The sequence below is a fragment of the Pleurodeles waltl genome, chromosome 5, assembly GCF_031143425.1.
Source record: "Pleurodeles waltl isolate 20211129_DDA chromosome 5, aPleWal1.hap1.20221129, whole genome shotgun sequence".
NCBI lineage: Eukaryota > Metazoa > Chordata > Amphibia > Caudata > Salamandridae > Pleurodeles > Pleurodeles waltl.
Window position 1 is genome coordinate 142014473 of NC_090444.1, and position 21133 is coordinate 142035605.

The window sequence follows — 21133 nt, forward strand, 5'->3', positions numbered from 1 at the left end:
ATGATTGGGAAAAGTCCCTGAATGAATCCAGCTAAAGCACCCACACATTCACAGCCTACATTTTACTGCAACATGACTCAGTATGTCTCATAAACTGTTTGGATATAAAAATAATCACCACTGGCTTGTGCCACAGTTTCCAAAAATGCCAGTTCCAAGCCTTGCCAGTGGTGTAACAAAGGCCCTGCAGCCCCCACAGCGTGGGAGGGCCCAGGGCTGCAGTGGGCCCCCTCAGCACAGCACGTGGCCTGAGTGAGACCTGAGGGGGTCCCCCCCAAGTGTTTTGGAGGAGGGGCCCTTCCAGTTTTGTGATGCCACTGAGCCTCACTTTGAATTTTTCTCCTCTGTCTCCCCCAGCTCCACAAAAGGTCAGCCCACTCCTATCCACAACAAAAAAACACACCTCTCTTAGATACTTCTACACAGAACCCATGCAGATGAGGCCTCCTTTAACTTTGCCAGGCACCTGCCATTTAAATGAAATAAGAGGCAGTGAATGTTTTAACTGCCATAAACGGCTTCTCAAGCTCTCTCCTGTAGCCTATATACTTACCAAGTCTTGTTTGAGTATGGAGCCACATCTGGACCGGGCTATGACCGCATGTATTCAAGTCTTACGGCATGATTTATATTTTGGCGGACAAGTTACTCCATCACAAGGGTGACAGATTGCCAGTCCGCCAAAATATAAAACCCATAATACCCTATCGGATTTATATTTTGGCGGATGGGAAGTCTGTCACCGTTGTGACGAACTGACTCATCTGCAAAGATCTAAATCAGGCCTTAGTCTCTTACTTTTCTGGGTTTTATTGCCAAGAGGCTCAGTTGTCCCAAAACCAGAGACCCAGTTGTGCACACTCCACCCTGCCTTTGCAGTTTATTTCTAGGCAATGATATGTGCACTTTCTATTTTTGATACTTGTCTAGAATTCTGTGGCACAAGTATCTGCACCAGTTCTGTGAATATCAACTCGCCTTTGTCAATCTACTTATGTTATCCAGACTCCTTGTCTGCTTTGCAGTCTCCAGGTTCATCACATCTGTGGTGCAGCTAAGTGATAGCCTCATGGACGTCATTTAGAGTTTGTTAGGGGTTGCAGCTGCGACCCTTGGCTTGCCCGGTGCCACACCTGGCACTGTATTTGCGACCCCTGGCCTCAGAGGTGGCAAAAGCAGTGCCAGAAACAGTAGCAGCACGTTGTTATGGACGTTGGTTGGGACTCCTTCCTCTTTGTTTTCTCATTTTTTTTATTACGCTCATAGTGAATAATGTTGAATTATAAACGATTAGTGGAATAAAAAATGGAGTACAATTAGCTGGATTAGACCCTCCCTCACAGTTGAGGTAAGCAAAAAAATGTTTTAAATGTATGTTGTGTACATGCTTGAGGGTGAGTGTGTTTAGATGAGTGAGTGTGTGTGTAAGTTTGAATCTGTGTATGTGTAAGCAGGTGTGCACGAGTAGAATTGAAGGTCAAAATAGGTGTGTGACGTCACTTCCGCTACTCCTGGCATTCTGGTGAATTAACGTTCATGGGTAGCCTTGAACAGTTCTAATGTTTTGAGGCATGAAACTTAAGCTGTTGAACTTTTCTTTTAACATCTTGCGGTGCATCTTTTTGTCGTTTATTACAGACTTGTGCCCTTATATGTTGCATTTCATTTTCAAATTAAATTATTTGCATTATTTATGTTTATAATGCGTTTATCTGTTTGTAAGTTTTTATCACTATTGTCGAAATTAACCAATGATGAAGATAATGATGATGATACACTTCAACACCAACAAACTCAAAAATGTGTGGGCGTTCATCTACCTTGTATCCATAATTTACAATCCTAGAAGCACAAGCAAATTTGCTCCTGACCAAGGTATAAGCACGTGTATTTCCGGGACTGGAAAATGAAGGCAACACTCTAATATTTCATCGTGGTATAATGAATCTGCATAACATTTACTCATACAGACTCTCCCTATTTGTGACCATTTTGCAAGAGTAAATGGAATATAGATTTTCTGGAGTACTGCTGAGTTCCATTCTGAATTCTCATCAAATCTAAGATTTCCACCAAACGTAGGAGTAATCCTTGGGGCACATTTCTGACCTTTTGCTGACCTTGATGAATCAGAACGACAGTTCTCAAAAGCCCTTCTGGCCCTTCCTAAGCCTCAGTTCACTGAGATACCACAGTAGAAAGTTATCCTCTGCGGAACACCCACACTGGAAACTTGACAGCCTCGTCTCTTGAATGCACGAAAAAGGCATTGTGGGTTCTAGGCAGATAAAGAACAATTGAGGAAAATAGGATAATTATTTAACCCATGATCCAACCTTCTGGCTTCAAATCCTGGGCCCTGATTTATTCAAAAGTGACGCAGCGCAGTGCTGTGCCAAAAATAGCAGCGCCACACTGTGCAACTTTTGAAACGCAGGGATGCAGGGTATTTACAGGAATACAGCACACCCCTGCATTTCCCCAGCACTGGCGCTGAATTAAGCTGGCCGCGCCAATGCAGGCATCCTTGCAACATAGTGCAAAGGTGTCTGCGTTGAGGGGATAGATTGTTTATTTGCAGGAAGGTGTCACTTCCTGCCATAAATAATCTATAATGGTGATTTGGCACTTCTATACTTGCTACAAAAAGCAACACACATAGAAGTATCACCTTCCTGCACATAAACAATCACCCATGGCATTTTGCTCTTTCTATGTGTGCTGCAGAATGCAGCACACATGGAAAAAGCAAAAAACGAGGAGGAATAACCACATTCCTCCTCGTTTTGCCATGCTAACTCCTCATTGAGGTGGCGTTAGTTTTTTGGAGCTGACACAGGTTTACAATTACTCGTAAATCTGGGGGCAGTGTCAAAAGTATTGGGTGTTGCAGTGGCACACCCACAGCAAATCCCATTGCACGGCCCTCTGACACAGAAACTGCATCAGAGAGGCCCATATTTACAAGGAGGCGTAGCGCCACAAAAAGTGGTGTTGCACCTGCTTGTAAATATGGAGCAGAGGTTAGTGCCACCGGAGCGTCACCAAAAGTGATACTCCAGTGGTGCTAGGGGCTCCTAAATCTGCCCCTTAATGTTCTTTAGAGAGTGGTTTGGGTACATTGAACCCAAAATGATTAATCTTGCATCATATTCTCACAGTGAACAAATGGATGAACCATTAGTTCTATAACCGTTCACACCGCTACTCCAGTTTTTCGATCGAATATTCACAGCAGCTGGTGCATTAGCATACATGCTGCCTCACCTGATTTTCTGCTATTCAGAGTAGTAATTCCTAGATCTCCTTAGCATAATTACATTTTAAAATACTCCCAGGTGTATAATATAGCCCCAATAGTCCATTGCTTAGCACATCTTTCAGAAGAAGATAAGAGAAAACGGCACGACTTGAAATACTGTTTGACATGTCCCACAGACTTTTTGAACAAAAAGATGCGCTTATATTGTGCTGCAGGTGATGTCTGATGTCAGACAGCACGTCCTGGACACAAGGTAGCTAACTAGATGGACCGTATTATTTAACTTTTTATATGTTTAAAACATTGTGCAAATGATTGGCTTACTCTCGTACGACTAGTGTGTTGATATATTTGTGCAAATCGAGTTGGAGTGCATCCATGTGAGTCAAAACAGCAGTGTGAGTTATCATGATATGTAAAGTGGCAGGATGAGACCAAATGGACAGTATGCTTTGTTAAAATGACTGTGGGCGCCTTGCCATGAAACCTGGGGGAATATCACTTTGCGTAAGTGCAAAACTGAATAAAGGACTTTATTGATTTGTGTGTCATTAAAAGGGCCTGTAAATAGTGTGCAAAATCATCTAATCCCTATAAAAAAATATCAGCAGCTCATTCTGTTTGATCTATTTTTTCTTTTCCAGAACATTTTCAACAGCCATGCGTACCAGTCCAGGTCCATCGATATGTCAGGCTTGCAGAATGCAGTTCAGGCAGCAGGTACAAAGTGGCATTGCGGTGTTATTCTGAATCCACTTACTGTCGTTCATAATGTGAAGAAAACAGCTGAAAAGATTGCCCTGGCTGCTGAAACGAGGGGAACAATGGCAGTGATTACTTACAGCAATATATAAATGTCCTCACTCTTTTGGTACCAGAGGGTATCTAAGGTTGCTGGACAGCCTAACCACCTTTGAGATTATCAGGTCTGCGGTTTTGCTATTTTTGTTTTTATTATTGCGAGACTCATGGCGGAAACATTCTATTTATTGTCTCCACCATGTGTCTACAGTGATCTATTTATCAGGAGTAAATATTACTTTTTAACATAGCTTTAATATACGAATTGGAGATGTCCAACCTGCATATACATGTGAGGATGTTTCTCACAGACCCTTCTATCCATCCATCTTTCTTTTAGCAAGGCACAAAAACTCCAGTTAAATATTTGGACCCTGCATGGGTTGTAGTGCTCTCAGAACCTGACATCAATGATACACTGAAAGGAGCTGCAATCTTGGAGGTGGAACCAACAACCACCACAGATGCTCATCATAGCATACATTCACTTCTATAAAAGATGACACCAGACTCAGAGTCTGTTATGCACATGATATTAGTAGGAGCAGCACTGTTTACAGAAGCAACACTTGAATCAATGGATTTGTGACATCTGCTTACTAGTCATGTGGTATCCTTTTGTATAACCTTTCTATGTGCCTCTGGGAGTGGTGGCATTGGAAGCGGAACAATTTGAGGGAGGGGATTGTCTCTGGACTGCGTGCAGTAGTCCAGTATATAACCTTGATCTATTTCCACATTCAAAACTGCATTGAGAAAAGTGCTTGCTAAATACCTATACTGGTCCTCCTCCTTGTTTAGCCCAGCATGGATTAACCTAGCCCTACAGACAAACTTGACAAGGACATTAAAAACTTCAACAACTAGATAAGAAGTGCACAGACTTCCTAGCACCCATCAAAGCCAACAAGCATAGCAAATCAAACAAGCAGGCCAGCTGGAAAACAGAAGTCCTCCAAGACATTAAACAACACTGTAACAGCAAGAAAGGAAATGGAGAGCCAGCCACGACACCACAAACAGAACTACTTACAAAGCTGCACTCAGATGCTATCATCAGCAAATAAGAGACATAAAGGAAAAAGCACTAGTGACCAAGTCGAAAGAAGCTCCAACAGCTGCAAGGAGATTTTCTCAATCATTAAGGATTTCACCTCACCCTTAGCCACTGTCAACAGCATCGCTGCCTCCCAACAACTCTGTGACAACCTATCTAATTTCTTCCACAGCAAAATCGCAAACATCTGCAGCAACTTAGCACACCAACCAAACCCGAGAAAACTCGTTGCCAAACTACCGACCACCAACCAAGATGGCCACCTGACCAAATGGACAGCCCTCACTAGAAATGGCACAGCAGCAACCATGAGGATCATCAGGTGCCCCAGCAAACTCAAGGCCCCACCACATCTACAGCCTGGGAAAATCACCAATCAGGTGCCCCAGCAAACTCAAGGCCCTACTACATCTACAGCCTGGGAAAATCACCAATCAGCAGCACCCTGACCATATCTTCAACACCTCCATCATGTCCGCAACTTCGCCGTATGAACGTCTGACCCATCTCCCTGCTTCTCTATCCAGCCAAAGTGATTGAGAAGGCTAGCAACAACCAACTCACAACCTACTTTGTGCTTCACCATTTTCTAGACACAGTCGATTAGTATTCAGAAGCCACAGCACTGAAACTGCACTTATCACAGTTGAATCATTCTGGACCAAGGAGAAACAGTTGCTCTCATCCTGCTTGGCTTCTCTGCAGCCTTCAACACTCCCATAGGACTCTCATCAAAAGATTGTTATACAAGGAGCTACTCTCAAGTGGATCTGTTCCTTCCTCATGGAAAGAACCCAAAGGGTTAGGCTGTCACCCTTCACTTCAGAGACCCAGAGATTGACATGCAAAGTCCTACAGTGATCATCCCTCAGCCCCACCCTTTTCACAAGACATCATCGTCATCTCCTATGCAGATGGCACCCAACTCATTCTCTCCATGACTGACAAGACAAGCACCACCAGGACCAACCTCACCAACTACATGACCATGGTAGCAGATTGGATGTGCACCAACTGCCTGCAGCTCAACTCCTACAAGACAGAAGTACTGCTCTTTGGTAATAAACCATCCCCATGGGACTCCATCTGGTGGCTGTTGGAGCTAGGATCAACACCCACAGCCCACGCAAGAAATGTGGGGATCATCCTAGACAACAAGCTCAACATGATTGCTCAAGTCATCACAGTGTGCACCTCCTGCTTCAACATCCTACACGTGTTACGAAAGATCTTCAAATGGTTGCCTTGGGACACCAGAAGGACAGTCATGCAAGCACTAGGAGGCTGGACTGTCGCAACACTCTCTACACTGGAATCTCCAAACAACCCTTACAGTGATTCACAACCATCCCGAACACCACTGCAAAATTCATACTTGACCTCCAACGCCTGCCCCACATCACATTGCACCTCAAGAAGCTTCACTGGCGCCACTCTCACAAGCGCAGCCAATTCAAACTTCTCATATACACAGGGCCAGAATAGCTGATCAGTCACATACAATATCACCAACCCACCAGACACCTAAGCTCTGCAGCACTCTCACTCAAACACTCCGCACGTCTGCAAAAGAAAAAAAAAAAAAAAACTAGAGGTCCCCCATTCTTCTGCATCTCACCCAAGACATGGAATGGCCTCCCTCAACCCAAAAGAGCCCCCTCCTCTTCACTTCTAGAGTTCTGCAAAAAGCTGAAGACCTGACTGTAAGGAAATGCCTCCTTGGCATGGTTACCCCTTGACTTTTTGCCTTTGCTGATGCTAAGTTTTGATTTGAAAGTGTGCTGAGGCCTGCTAACCAGGCCCCAGCACCAGTGTTCTTTCCCTAACCTGTACTTTTGTTTCCACAATTGGCACACCCTGGTATCCAGGTAAGTCCCTTGTAACTAGTACCCCTGGTACCAAGGGCCCTGATGCCAGGGAAGGTCTCTAAGGGATGCAGCATGTATTATGCCACCCTGGGGACCCCTCACTTAGCACAGGCACACTGCTTGCCAGCTTGTGTGTGCTAGTGAGGACAAAACGAGTAGGTCGACATGGCACTCCCCTCAGGGTGCCATGCCAACCTCACACTGCCTATGCAGTATAGATAAGTCACCCCTCTAGCAGGCCTTACAGCCCTAAGGCAGGGTGCACTATACCATAGGGGAGGGCACAAGTGCATGAGCACTGTGCCCCTACAGTGTCTAAGCAAAACCTTAGACATTATAAGTGCAGGGTAGCCATAAGAGTATATGGTCTGGGAGTCTGTCATGCACAAACTCCACAGCACCATAATGGCTACACTGAAAACTCAGCACAATAAATGCACACTGATGCCAGTGTACATTTTATTGTAACATACACCCCAGAGGGCACCTTAGAGGTGCCCCCTGAACCCTAAACCGACTATCTGTGTAGGCTGACTAGTTCTAGCAGCCTGCCACACACCAGACATGTTGCTGGCCACATGGGGAGAGTGCCTTTGTCACTCTGTGGCTAGTAACAAAGCCTGTACTGGGTGGAGGTGCTTCACACCTCCCCCTGCAGGAACTGTAACACCTGGCGGTGAGCCTCAAAGGCTCTCCCCCTTTGTTACAGCACCACAAGGCACTCCAGCTAGTGAAGTTGCCCGCCCCCTCCGGCCCCACTTTTGGCTGGCAAAACCGGGGGAAATAATGAGAAAAACAAGGAGGAGTCACTGGCCAGTCAGGACAGCCCCTAAGGTGTCCTGAGCTGAGGTGACTCTGACTTTTAGAAATCCTCCATCTTGCAGATGGAGGATTCCCCCAATAGGGATAGGAATGTGACCCCCTACCCTTGGGAGGAGGCACAAAGAGGGTGTACCCACCCTCAGGGCTAGTAGCCATTGGCTACTAACCCCCCAGACCTAAACTCGCCCTTAAATTTAGTATTTAAGGGCTCCCCAGAACCTAGGAACTCAGATTCCTGCAACCTAAGAAGAAGAGGACTGCTAAGCTGAAAAACCCTGCAGAGAAGACGGAGACACCAACTGCTTTGGCCCCAGCTCTACCGGCCTGTCTCCCCCCTTCTAAAGACACTGCTCCAGCGACGCTTTCCCCAGGGACCAGCAACCTCTGAATCCTCAGAGGACTGCCCTGCTCTAGAAGGACCAAGAACTCCCGAGGACAGCGGCCCTGTTCACCAAAGACTGCAACTTTGAAACAAAGCAGCAACTTTGAAACAACTTGCGTTTCCCGCCGGAAGCGTGAGACTTGACACTCTGCACCCGACGCCCCCGGCTCAACTTGTGGAGAACAACCACTTCAGGGAGGACTCCCCGGCGACTGCAAGACCGTGAGTAGCCAGAGTTGCCCCCCCTGAACCTCCACAGCGACGTCTGCAGAGGGAATCCCGAGGCTCCCCCTGACCGCGACTGCCTGCTTCTCAGATCCCGACACCTGATAAAGACTCTGCACCCGCAGCCCCCAGGACCTGAAGGATTCGAACTCCAGTGCAGGAGTGACCCCCAGGAGGCCCTCTCCCTTGCCCAGGTGGAGGCTACCCCGAGGAGCCCCCCCTTGCCTGCCTGCATCGCTGAAGAGACCCCTTAGTCTCCCTTTGCTTTCTATTACAAACCTGATGCTTGTTTGCACACTGTACCCGGCCGCCCCGTGCTGCTGAGGGTGTACTTTCTGTGCTGACTGGTGTCCCCCCCCCGGTGCCCTACAAAACCCCCCTGGTCTGCCCTCCGAAGACGCGGGTACTTACCTGCTGGCAGACTGGAACCGGGCACCCCCTTCTCCATTGAAGCCTATGCATTTTGGGCACCACTTTGACCTCTGCACCTGACCGGCCCTGAGCTGCTGGTGTGGTAACTTTGGGGTTGCTCTGAACCCCCAACGGTGGGCTACCTTGGACCCAAACTTGAACCCCGTAGGTGGTTTACTTACCTGCAAAAACTAACAAACTCTTACTCCCCCCAGGAACTGTTGAAAATTGCACTGTGTCTAGTTTTAAAATAGCTATATGTGATTTATGTGAAAAGTGTATATGCTATTTTGATTATTCAAAGTTCCTAAAGTACCTACCTGCAATACCTTTCATTTGAAGAATTACATGTGAATCTTGAACCTGTGGTACTTAAAATAAACTATGAAAATATATTTTTCTATACAAAAACCTATTGGCCTGGAATTGTCTCTGAGTGTGTGTTCCTCATTTATTGCCTGTGTGTGTACAACAAATGCTTAACACTACTCCTTTGATAAGCCTACTGCTCGACCACACTACCACAAAATAGAGCAATAGAATTATCTCTTTTTGCCACTATCTTACCTCTAAGGGGAACCCTTGGACTCTGTGCATGCTATTCCTTACTTTGAAATAGTGCATACAGAGCCAACTTCCTACATTGGTGGATCAGCGGTGGGGTACAAGACTTTGCATTTGCTGGACTACTCAGCCAATACCTGATCACACAACTAAATTCCAAAAATTGTCATTAGAAACGGATTTTTGAAATTTGAGCTATTTTTCTAAATTTTTAAAAGTCATGCTAGGGCCTTGTGTTAGTCCCTGTTAGCATTTCTTTTAGAGTTTAAAAGTTTTGTGAAAGTTTGAATTAAGTTCTAGAATTAGTTTTAGATTCTTAAAAAGTATTCCAACTTTTAGAAACATAGGGGGTCATTCCATCCTCGGAGGTCGGTGTTAAAGCGGCGGCAAACCCGCTAACAGGCTGGCGGTAAAAAAAATTTAATTACGACCCTGGTGGAAACCGCCAACAGATCCCGCCACTTCAACACACTGCCCACCACGGAGGGACAAACAAACAGTGCGGCGGTCACCGCCAACAGACAAGCGGGAGACAATGTACCGCCCACCCTATCACAACCCACCAATCCGCCACCTTTTCCGGGGCGGTAGCCCCGCCGATAAAAACACGGCGGAAACAGCCATTTCAAACTGAAAACGCTCACCTCCATACACCCCACGAGGAATCTGGACAGCATGGAACCCGAACTCCACATCCTCCCAGCGATTGTCTTCCTGCTCCTCTACCAGGAGCACGAACGCCGGCGCAGAAGACAACGGTGAGTACTGCACCTACGACACAGGGGAGGGGGGAGGCAAAAAATTACGGGGACACACATATGCGACACACCCACCATCACCCTCACCCACTACAACACACACATCAATGCATAGCAACACATCACGGTTACCCCCCCAAGCCCCCCGGAAGAATGCAAAGACAAAAGGAAATGATTAAAAACTTTGGAATATATTGTATGACTGAGTATAAAATATATCACACATCTAAAATTTTATATACATAAATTGTCAAGTCCGATATGTGTATCAGGCATTGTTCGTGGGCCACTGGGCCCAAATCACATGGGCAAAGCCCACACAGGATACCTGACTCCAACGGAGAGAACACTGCAGGGGCATCATATAGGAAAACTACAGGCACCTCAGGGGGAAGGGAATGGGGGGCACCTCAGCCAGATGAGTCCACGACGCCATATCCACCAGGGGCCTCCATGCCCACTGTTCCATCCTGGGGAGTGCTAAGCCACAGTCTCTCAAGTCTCTACAGTGAGTGGCTTGCCCACTGTGCCATCCTGGGGAGTGCAAAGCCACAGTCTCCCAAGTCTCTACAGTGGTTGGCTTGCCCACTGTTACATCCTGGGGAGTGCAAAGCCACAGTCTCTCAAGTCAATATCAGTCTCTGGTACTGGAGGGGGACTAGTGCCCAGAGTGCTTCGTGCAGCCCTGCCCGACACAGATGCGGGCCTGTCCCTTCCGCCAATGGGCCAGCGGTGCTTGAGATGAAGGGCCCAGTTCAGCGGTGCTTGATATGGCGGTGCCCAGCGGAGCGGTGCTTGAGATGAAGGGCCCAGCGGAGCGGTGCTTCAGATGAAGGGCCCAGTTCAGCAGTTCTTGAGACGGCGGTGCCCAGCGGAGTGGTGCTTGAGATGAAGGGCCCAGCGGAGCGGTGCTTGAGATGAAGAGCCCAGCGCAGCAGTGCTTGAGATGAAGGGCCCAGCGGAGCGGTGCTTGAGATGAAGGGCCCAGCGGAGCGGTGCTTGAGACGGCGGTGCCCAGCGGAGCGGTGCTTGAGATGAAGGGCCCAGTTCAGCGGTGCTTGAGACGGCGGTGCCCAGCGGAGCGGTGCTTGAGATGAAGGGCCCAGCGGAATGGTGCTTCAGATGAAGGGCCCAGTTCAGCAGTTCTTGAGACGGCGGTGCCCAGCGGAGCGGTGCTTGAGATGAAGGGCCCAGTTCAGCGGTGCTTGAGACGGCGGTGCCCAGCGGAGCGGTGCTTGAGATGAAGGGCCCAGCGGAGCGGTGCTTCAGAGGAAGGGCCCAGCGGAGCGGTGCTTCAGATGAAGGGCCCAGCGGAGCGGTGCTTCAGATGAAGGGCCCAGTTCAGCGGTGCTTGAGACGGCGGTGCCCAGCGGAGCGGTGCTTAAGATGAAGGGCCCAGCGGAGCGGTGCTTGAGATGAAGGGCCTAGTTCAGCGGTGCTTGAGATGGCGGTGCCCAGCGGAGCGGTGCTTGAGATGAAGGGCCCAGCGGAGCAGTGCTTCAGATGAAGGGCCCAGTTCAGCGGTGCTTGAGACGGCGGTGCCCAGCGGAGCGGTGCTTGAGATGAAGGGCCCAGTTCAGCGGGGCTTGAGACGGCGGTGCCCAGCGGAGCGGTGCTTGAGATGAAGGGCCCAGTTCAGTGGTGCTTGAGACGGCGGTGCCCAGCGGAGCGGGGCTTGAGATGAAGGGCCCAGTTCAGCAGTGCTTGAGACGGCGGTGCCCAGCGGAGCGGTGCTTGAGATGAAGGGCCCAGCGGAGCGGTGCTTCAGATGAAGGGCCCAGTTCAGCGGTGCTTGAGACGGCGGTGCCCAGCGGAGCGGTGCTTGAGATGAAGGGCCCAGCGGAGCTGTGCTTGAGATGAAGGGCCCAGCGGAGCGGTGCTTGAGATGAAGGGCCCAGCGGAGCGGTGCTTGAGACGGCGGTGCCCAGCGGAGCGGTGCTTGAGATGAAGGGCCCAGTTCAGCGGTGCTTGAGACGGCGGTGCCCAGCGGAGCGGTGCTTCAGATGAAGGGCCCAGCGGAGCGGTGCTTCAGATGAAGGGCCCAGCGGAGCGGTGCTTCAGATGAAGGGCCCAGTTCAGCAGTTCTTGAGACGCCAGTGCCCAGCGGAGCGGTGCTTGAGATGAAGGGCCCAGCGGAGCAGTTCTTGAGATGAAGGGCCCAGCGGAGCGGTGCTTGAGATGAAGGGCCCAGTTCAGCGGTGCTTGAGACGGCGGTACCCAGCGGAGCAGTGCTTGAGATGAAGGGCCCAGCGGAGCGGTGCTTGAGATGAAGGGCCCAGTTCAGCGGTGCTTGAGACGGCGGTGCCCAGCGGAGCGGTGCTTGAGATGAAGGGCCCAGTTCAGCGGTGCTTGAGACGGCGGTGCCCAGTTCAGTGGATCAGGCCATGGCGTGGAGGTCATTCGCCACCTGACCTGTGGCTGGCTGCGCCTTTCTGCCCACCTGGGATGGGCCTGGTGGGGCCCTCCTGGGCTGCAGTACCGGGCCTGTTGGTGTCCTCCTGCCCACCTGGGATGGGGCATGCGGGGCCCTCCTGCACAGCTGGGCTGCTGGCGGTCTTGTCGGGCGTGCTGCCCTTCCCAGGTCGCCTGTGGCCCTTCCCCACCTTTGGCGGTGTGCCAGGTGGCACCACACTCCCTGCTGGAGCCATGGTAGGGATTTTGGTCCCAGGTGTTTTAGGCCTCTCGCGCCGGGCACTGACAATCCTCGCATGTTTTTGCGGCGGTGGGCTGACCGTGCCTCGGCTCCCTACTGAGCTGTCTGCCCTTGAGGGTGGGGGACTCCACAGTCCATGGCAGACTGTCTTCACAGGGCCCGCTGTTGTGGTGGCTGAGGTGCTGACTGGAGTCTTTTTAGATGGACAGGGTGGGGGAGTTGTTGGGAAGAGGTCAAGTTTGGAAAGGAAAATAAGTTTAGTAATAGAGGGACGGGTAGGTGTAGTAGGTATGGGAGTGGAGGAAGAGGTTGTGGTTGTAGGAGTTTGAAGTCTGGTGTCTTTGGGTGCAGGTGCTTGGGCTGGAGGCTGTTGTGAGGTGGATGGCTGTTGGGTGGGTGGCTGCCTGCGTTTGTGTATCTTGGAAGAGGGGGTGACAGACACACTGGGAGAGGACACAGGGGACGTGTGAATGGTAGTGGGGGTGGTGTCTGCACGTGTGCGGGGGGTTCTGGTGGGTGTGCTGGTGATGGACGTAGTGGCTGAAGATGTTGTGCATGCAGGTGTGAGTGGAGACGTGACAGGGAGGGAAGAGGGAGACGAGGAGGAGGGGGACACAGTGGAGGCAGTGGGTGTTGGTATGTCTGTATGTGGATGTTGCTTGTGTGAATGCTTGTGTGATGTGTTGTGCTTATGTCTGGATGAGCTTCCCTTGGGTGTTGAGGTGTGTGCAGGCTGGTCTGATGGTGTGTCTGGGATAGGCAGAGGTACAGGGGATTGGGTCTGGGTGGAGGAAGTTGGAGGAGGGAGGCTAGAGACAGAGACAATTGCTGCCATCAGTGCTGAGGCCAGAGTGTTGAATGATCGCTGATGGGCAGCCTGACCCGAATGAATGCCCTCCAGGTATGCATTACTCTGGTGCACCTCCTTTCTACACCCTGGATGGCATTCAAAAGGGTAGACTGCCCAACAATGATCGTCCTCAGGAGGTCAATGACTTCCTCACTGAGGGCAGCAGGGGTGACAGGGGCAGGGCCTGAGGTGCCTGGGGCGAAGGAGATGCCCACCTTCCTGGGTGAGCGGGCACGGGGCAAACTCTGAGGGGCTGCTGGGAGGGCGGTGCTGGTGCGCTGGGTGGCGGCTGTACCTGTTGTAGCGGGGGCACGGATGTTGCCGCCACCACAAGGGAGCTCCCTTCAGAGGACGAGTCGCTGTCACTGACATCCGCACGAGTCCCCGCTGTGGAGCTCCCCTCGCCCTCCGTCTCACTGGTGAAATCCGAGTCAGTTGCATGGCCCGCCATGGCCATGTGAGATGCAGCTCCCTCGTGCTCCGATGCCACTTCTCCTCCTCCTGATGATGCTAATGCACAAATGAACAGGAAGACAACAAAAATAGGGGGGTGGGGAAAAATAAAGAAATATTGAGTGCATGCATTGGCGACACCATTGGCGGACAGGACAGACACGGAAGCCCCCTGCACTACGCCGCGCACTCGGGGTCCACTACGCAATCCGTGGGACATGGCCTACAAGCCTATGGGCGGCCCCTGCTCACATACATGACACAGGGCAATGAATAGCTGCACTTGGCACCCTACAGAGGTGATGGGCGGGGGCACAGGGTCATGCCTTACGGAGGGGCCTAGCCTACAGATATCGCCCTGGCCTAGGGATACCCACAGCCCTCCTCTCCCACCCAGACACCTCCACTGCGCGCAAAGTCACCAGGATTTGAGTGTACTCACCCCCTTGTGTCTGCTGTGATGTCCTCACGCGCCCATCCAAATCGGGGTAGGCCACCGCCAGGATCCGGGACATCAGGGGGGTCAAAGTACGACTGGCACCCCTCCCACGTTGGGAGGCCATCCCCAGCTGAGCCTCCGCCGTCTTCCTGCTCCAGCGTCGGATGTCCTCCAATCTCTTCCTGCAGTGGGTGCCCCGTCTCGGGAGGACCCCCAGGGTCCGGACATCCTTGGCGATGGCACGCCAAATAGCGATTTTCTGGTGGGCGCTGACCTATGTGACATGAACAGGGAGAGAAGAATAATCATCACCTTCTGCATGCTCGATGTGAGTGGCCCCCCATCCCCACCCTTGCCATGTGGCACATGCTCTCATCCGTCGTTTGATGCATGCCTCAATCGCTCCCCTCCCCACCATCTTTCATCCACCCCACTCAACACAGGCATTGGCTACAAAGCATGGTCCCAGTGTACTTACCTGTTGGTCTGGAGGACCGTAGAGCAGCGCATACTGGGGGAGGACCCCATCCACGAGTTTCTCCAACTCCTGAGCAGTGAAGGCAGGGGCCCTTTCCCCAGTCGCATGAGCCATTGTCTCTTCCAGACCGTGGTCACAGCAGCACTTGCAGTGTAGGTCCTCTCCTGTGGAAGATCAGGTATCTAGTGATTAAGCAGATAGAAAATGGCGGTCACGCCCGCGGTGGTGCGTACCGCGGCGGTGCGTACCGCGACCGCCGGCGCACATCGTCATTGGCTCCCGTGACCCATAGGCTTCAATGTTAACCAATGCAGCTTTGCGCCGTGGTCTTCGACCGCCTACCGCCACGGTGTCCCACGCCAGCGCATTGACCTCACATTCCATTGTCGCACTTCACAGGTCAGGCAGCCGCCATTTCAAGGGCCCACATGCCTTATTTTATACTGCGTCACACATACCTAGGCCTTGCATCGACACTCATACAAGCCATTCAATGCATTGGGAATCGTGTTATGTACAAGCTGTGGTTACGTACCTGTGGGTTGTTTGACTCTATGCTCGCTGTTGTCCTTCATAGGCACCGTTCGCTGGGACTTGCGAGGAGATGGAGAAATCTTCCCGTGTACAGACCGCTGGTGGACCTGTCGACAATGGAGGAAAGACATGTCATACTGACATACAGGCTTGACCGAGCCACTATACAGGAACTATGTACCCAGTTGGAGCCAGACCTGATGTCACCAATCCGCCAACCCACAGGGATCCCCCCTCTAGTGCAGGTGCTGTCAGTACTCCATATCCTAGCAAGTGGGTCATTTCAAACAACAGTGGCCATATCATCAGGGATGTCCCAGCCCATGTTTTCCAAGGTGTTGTCCAGAGTGTTGTCTGCCCTGCTCAAACACATGCGGAGCTACATCGTCTTCCCTGAGGTGGGGGATTTGGCTACAATGAAGGCTGATTTCTATGCCCTTGGACATATACCCAACATCATTGGTGCCATTGATGGGACACATGTTGCTTTGGTCCCCCCCAGCCGGAGTGAACAGGTGTACAGGAACAGGAAGAGTTATCATTCCATGAATGTCCAGATGGTGTGTTTGGCTGACCAGTACATCTCCCATGTTAATGCCAAGTTCCCTGGGTCAGTGCATGACGCGTACATCATGCGGAATAGCAGCATCCCTTACGTGATGGGTCAACTCCAGAGGCACCGTGTGTGGCTATGAGGAGACTCTGGTTACCCCAACCTGTCATGGCTACTGACCCCAGTGAGATATCCCAGGACAAGGGCAGAGGAACAGTACAATGAGGCCCATGGGAGAACTAGGAGGGTGATAGAGCGGACCTTCGGCCTCCTGAAGGCCAGGTTTAGGTGCCTCCATATGACTGGTGGATGCCTAATGTACTCACCAAAGAAGGTGTGCCAGATCATCGTGGCCTGCTGTATGCTTCACAACCTGGCTTTGCAACACCAGGTGCCTTTTCTGCAGGAGGATGGTCCAGATGGTGGTGTTGTAGCTGCTGTGATGCCTGTGGAGAGTGAAGAGGAGGAAGGCAAAGAGGACGACATAGACAACAGGAACACAGTAATACACCAGTATTTTCAATGACCCACAGGTAAGAATCCACACCGGCATATTACATATACTTAACCCCTACTACCTCTCTACTGTCTGTCCTTTTCCCCCAGTGTATGGTAACGGAGTTGTGACTTTCCCTTCCGATTTCAGAGATGTGGGCCCCACTGCGTGACATCTGCTTTATTTCCCCATGGACTACAGCTGTGTGACATTGGTATGTTGGCATCACAATGTGTATATGCCATTTGGCACGGTAATGTCTAATACATTTGTACAAAATCCCAGCCAGACTCCAGATTGTTTTATGCAATAAGTGTGTTTATTACAGTGCTCAAAATTGGTGGGTGGTTGCAAATCGTTGAGGTGTGATGGTGGAGGATTGTCCATGGCAGAGTCCAGACTATCAGTATCACAGGTGCATTGTCCAGATGCCTGTGGAAAGTGGAGCAGGGGCAGTGTAAGGTTGGACAAGGTGTCAATGTGGGACAGTGGGATGACAATCAGGGAGGTATCCTTTGCTGGCGGGGGTCTTGGCCTCTTACTCTGTCTTCTTCCTGGATCTCCTTCTGCAGGGTGTGGGGTTCTGGTGGCCTGTTGGTCTTGTGTCGGGGCCTCCTGTCCACTAGCGCCGGCGGAGGTGGTAGGCAGTTCTTGGTCCATGCTAGTGTCAGGGGCCCTTTGTGGTGCAACAGTGTCCCGCAATGTGGTGACTACCTGATTCAGAGCCACTACGATGGTGCCCATGGCGGTACTGATGTTTCTTAGTTCTTCCCTGAACCCCATATACTGTTGCTCCTGCAGAAGCTGGATGTCCTGAAACCTTGCCAGGACCGTGGCCATCGTCTCCTGGGAGTTGTGGTATGCTCCCATGATGGAGGAGAGGGCCTTGTGGAGGGTGGGTTCCCTGGGCCTGTCCCCCCCCTGTCGCACAGCAGCCCTCCCAGTTCCCCTGTTTCCCTGTGCCTCTGTCCCCTGGACTGTGTGCCCACTACCACTGCCCCCAGGTCCCTGTTGTTGTTGGGGTGGTGGGTTAACCTGGGTGCCCTGTAGGGGTGGACACACCGCTGATTGACGTGTCCTGGGGACAGAGATATGGGCCCGCTGGGTGGGTGCTGTGCTGGTGTTCCCAGAGGGGGGAAGTTCTGCTGTGGCCCATGGCTGTCTGAGGGGAACCGACTGTCTAGAGGTCCCCGATGGGCCGGGCTGGTCATCTAGATCCAGGGAGACAGAGGTGCTGTCATCACTGTGGGCCTCTTCTGGGGGTGGAGTGGACATTTGTGGACCCTCCTGCGCGGTGACGTGGCGTTCGGGTCCTGCAGGGGTATAAATGTATGATTATTGCTTCTGTGTGTGCCATAGCGTGCAATGGGTGGGTGCCCGTGTACCCCTGTGCTTGCATTCCTGTGTGGGGGCTTTTGTGATGGTGATTTGGGGGGGGGGATGGGTATGTGCAGTGGGCATGCTTAGGTGATGGGTGTCCATGCTTTGTGGTCGCATGCAGGGCTTGGTGTTGGGATGGGTGGGTTGTGAGGGTGAGACATTTGCAAGGAGTAGGTGTGATGGGGGTGGGAGTGAGGGTGGGGGTATGAGTTGGCATGCTGGTGTGGTTGGGGGGATGAAGTAGTTAAGATTTGACTTACCAGAGTCCATTCCTCCGCCTACTCCTGCGAGGCCCTCAGGATACAGGATCGCCAAGACCTGCTCCTCCCATGTTGTAAATTCTGGGGGAGGAGGTGGGGGTCCGCCGCCAGTCTTCTGCACCGCGATGTTGTGCCTGGATACCATGGAGCGCACCTTCCCCCGTAGGTCGTTCCACCGCTTCCTGATGTCGTCCCTATTTCTTGGGTGCTGTCCCACAGCGTTGACCCTGTCCACTATTCTGCTCCATAGCTCCATCTTCCTGGCAATGGTGGTGTGCTGCACCTGTGTCCCGAAGAGCTGTGGCTCTACCCGTACAATTTCCTCCACCATGACCCTGAGTTCATCGTCAGAAAACCTGGGGTGTCTTTGCGGTGCCATGGGGTGGTTTGGGTGATGTGTGGGGTGGATTGTGTGGTGCTAAGTGTGGTGATGTGTATTGGTGTGTAGTTTGAAGTGCGTGGGAATATTGCTGGGTGACAGTGAATTGCGCGTCTGGGTGCTCGGGTCTCTTATCTCTGTGCGTGTTCACGAATCTCTAGGAGTAGGGGTTTGTGGGTGATGTGGGTGTGTGTTTTATATTGTATTGGGTGTGTGGGAGTGGTGTGTGTATGTGTCTCAGGTGTGTGTATTTCGATTTATCCAATGTGGCTGTGTTTAGTAAGAGTGTGTGTATTTTGAGCGCGGCTGTGTGTACCGCCAATGGAATACCGCTGTTGAAAGACCGCCGCGTGGATTTGTGTGTCGTGATAGTGTGGGCGTATTTCTGTTGGCGTGACGGTGGAGGTTTGGTCATCGCCAGTTTCTCGCTGGCCTTTGGTGTGGCGGACTTTTGTGGATGTCTATATTTTGGCGGTTTGCCTGTTGTGGGTCAGAATGACCGTGGCGGTTTACCGCGGCCGCAGAGGTGTTATGGCGGTCTTCTGCATGGCGGTAAGCGCCTTTTACCGCCAAGGTCAGAATGACCCTCATAATGTCTAATGCAGAAGAGAATGTGATGGAACTCGACATCACCCCTTACCTCCATCTTAAGATGAGGGAGCTAAGGTCTCTCTGCAAAATAAAGAAAATACCAGTTGGCATAAGACCTTCCAAAATACAGCTCCAGGAGATGCTGGCAGGGTTTGAAAAAGCCAACCCCTCTGAGGATGACCTCCCAGAGGATGAAGCTAGTGACTTGGAGGAGAATTCCCCCCCTCCAGTCCTAATTAGGGAGATCAGGGCCCCTCAAGCCCTGTCTCCAAATGTGATAGTCAGAGATGCTGCTCCCCTTACAGGAGGGTCCAGCACCTCTTTAATCACTGAGGATAGCCAGGATGGCCAAAAGATTGGCTTTGGAGAGACAGCTCCTAGCCATAGAAAGGGAAAGACAAGAGATGGGTTTTGGTCCCATCCATGGTGGCAGCAACATAAATAGGGTCAGAGATTCTCCTGACATGTTGAAAATCCCTAAAGGGATTGTAACTAAATATGAAGAAGGTGATGACATCACCAAATGGTTCACAGCTTTTGAGAGGGCTTGTGCAACCAGAAAAGTAAACAGATCTCCCTGGGGTGCTCTCCTTTGGGAAATGTTCACTGGAAAGTGTAGGGATAGACTCCTCACACTCTCTGGACAAGATGCAGAATCTTATGACCTCATGAAGGGTACCCTGATTGAGGGCTTTGGATTCTCCACTGAGGAGTTTAGAATTAGGTTCAGGGGGGCTCAAAAATCCTCGAGCCAGACCTGGGTTGATTTTGTGGACTACTCAGTGAAAACACTGGACGGTTGGATTCAAGACAGTGGTGTAAATGATTATGATGGGCTGTACAATTTATTTGTGAAAGAACACCTATTAAGTAATTGTTCAAATGATAAACTGCATCAGCATCTGGTAGACCTAGGACAAACTTCTCCCCAAGAATTGGGAAAGAAGGTGGACTATTGGGTCAAGACTAGGGTGACCAAGACTTCCACAGGGGGTGACCAAAAGAAAGGGGTCACAAAGCCTCCCCAGGGGAAGAGTGTTGAGACATCCAAAAACAAAAATAGTAAAGAGTCTTCTACAGGCCCCCAAAAACCTGCACAGGAGGGTGGGCCCAGAGCGTCTTCGCAATCTAATTTTGGGTACAAGGGTAAAAACTTTGATCCCCAAAAGGCCTGGTGTCGTAGCTGTAATCAGCCTGGACACCAAACTGGAGACAAGGCCTGTCCCAAGAAAAGTACCACTTCTAACTCCACTCCAGCTAACACTGGAATGGCTAGTCTCCAAGTGGGATCAACAGTGTGCCCAGAGCAAATCAGGTGTCACACTGAAGCTACATTAGTCTCTGAGGGTGGGGTGGATTTAGCCGCACTGGCTGCCTGGCCTCCTAACATGCAAAAATACAGGCAGCAGCTCTTAATTAATGGGACAAGTGTAGAAGGCCTGAGGGATACAGGTGCCAGTGTCACCATGGTGACAGAGAAACTGGTTTCCCCTGGTCAATACCTGGCTGGACAAACTTATCCAGTCACCAACGCTGACAATCAGACTAAAGTACATCCCATGGCTATGGTAATTTTAGAGTGGGGAGGGGTCAATGGCCTGAAACAGGTGGTGGTCTCCTCAAATATCCCTGTAGACTGTTTGCTTGGAAATGACCTGGAGTCCTCAGCATGGGCTGAGGTAGAACTGAAAACCCATGCAGCCATGCTGGGTATCCCTGAACTGGTGTGTGTCAAGACAAGGGCACAGTGCAAGGCTCAGGGTGAAAAAGTAGAGCTGGAACCTGGAAAAAGGGCCCAGTCTACCAAGAGAAAAGGAAAGACAACTGGGAAACCAGCTGCAACACAACAACAAAAAGAGAACCTCTCTTCCCAGGAAGAAGTTCTGCCCTCTGAGGGAACTGAGCCTCTGGAGTTAG

General features: G+C 51.1%; 1 protein-coding gene across 1 annotated transcript in view; it reads left to right on the forward strand.

Annotated features, from left to right (window-relative positions):
- LOC138295478 (calpain-13-like) overlaps positions 1-21133 on the forward strand; it is a 530338-nt gene that overhangs the window by 451217 nt on the left and 57988 nt on the right. Inside the window, exon 20 of the mRNA XM_069233811.1 lies at positions 3907-3982. Within this exon, the coding sequence (XP_069089912.1) occupies positions 3907-3982 (76 nt within the window). The remainder of the gene's footprint in view (positions 1-3906; positions 3983-21133) is intronic.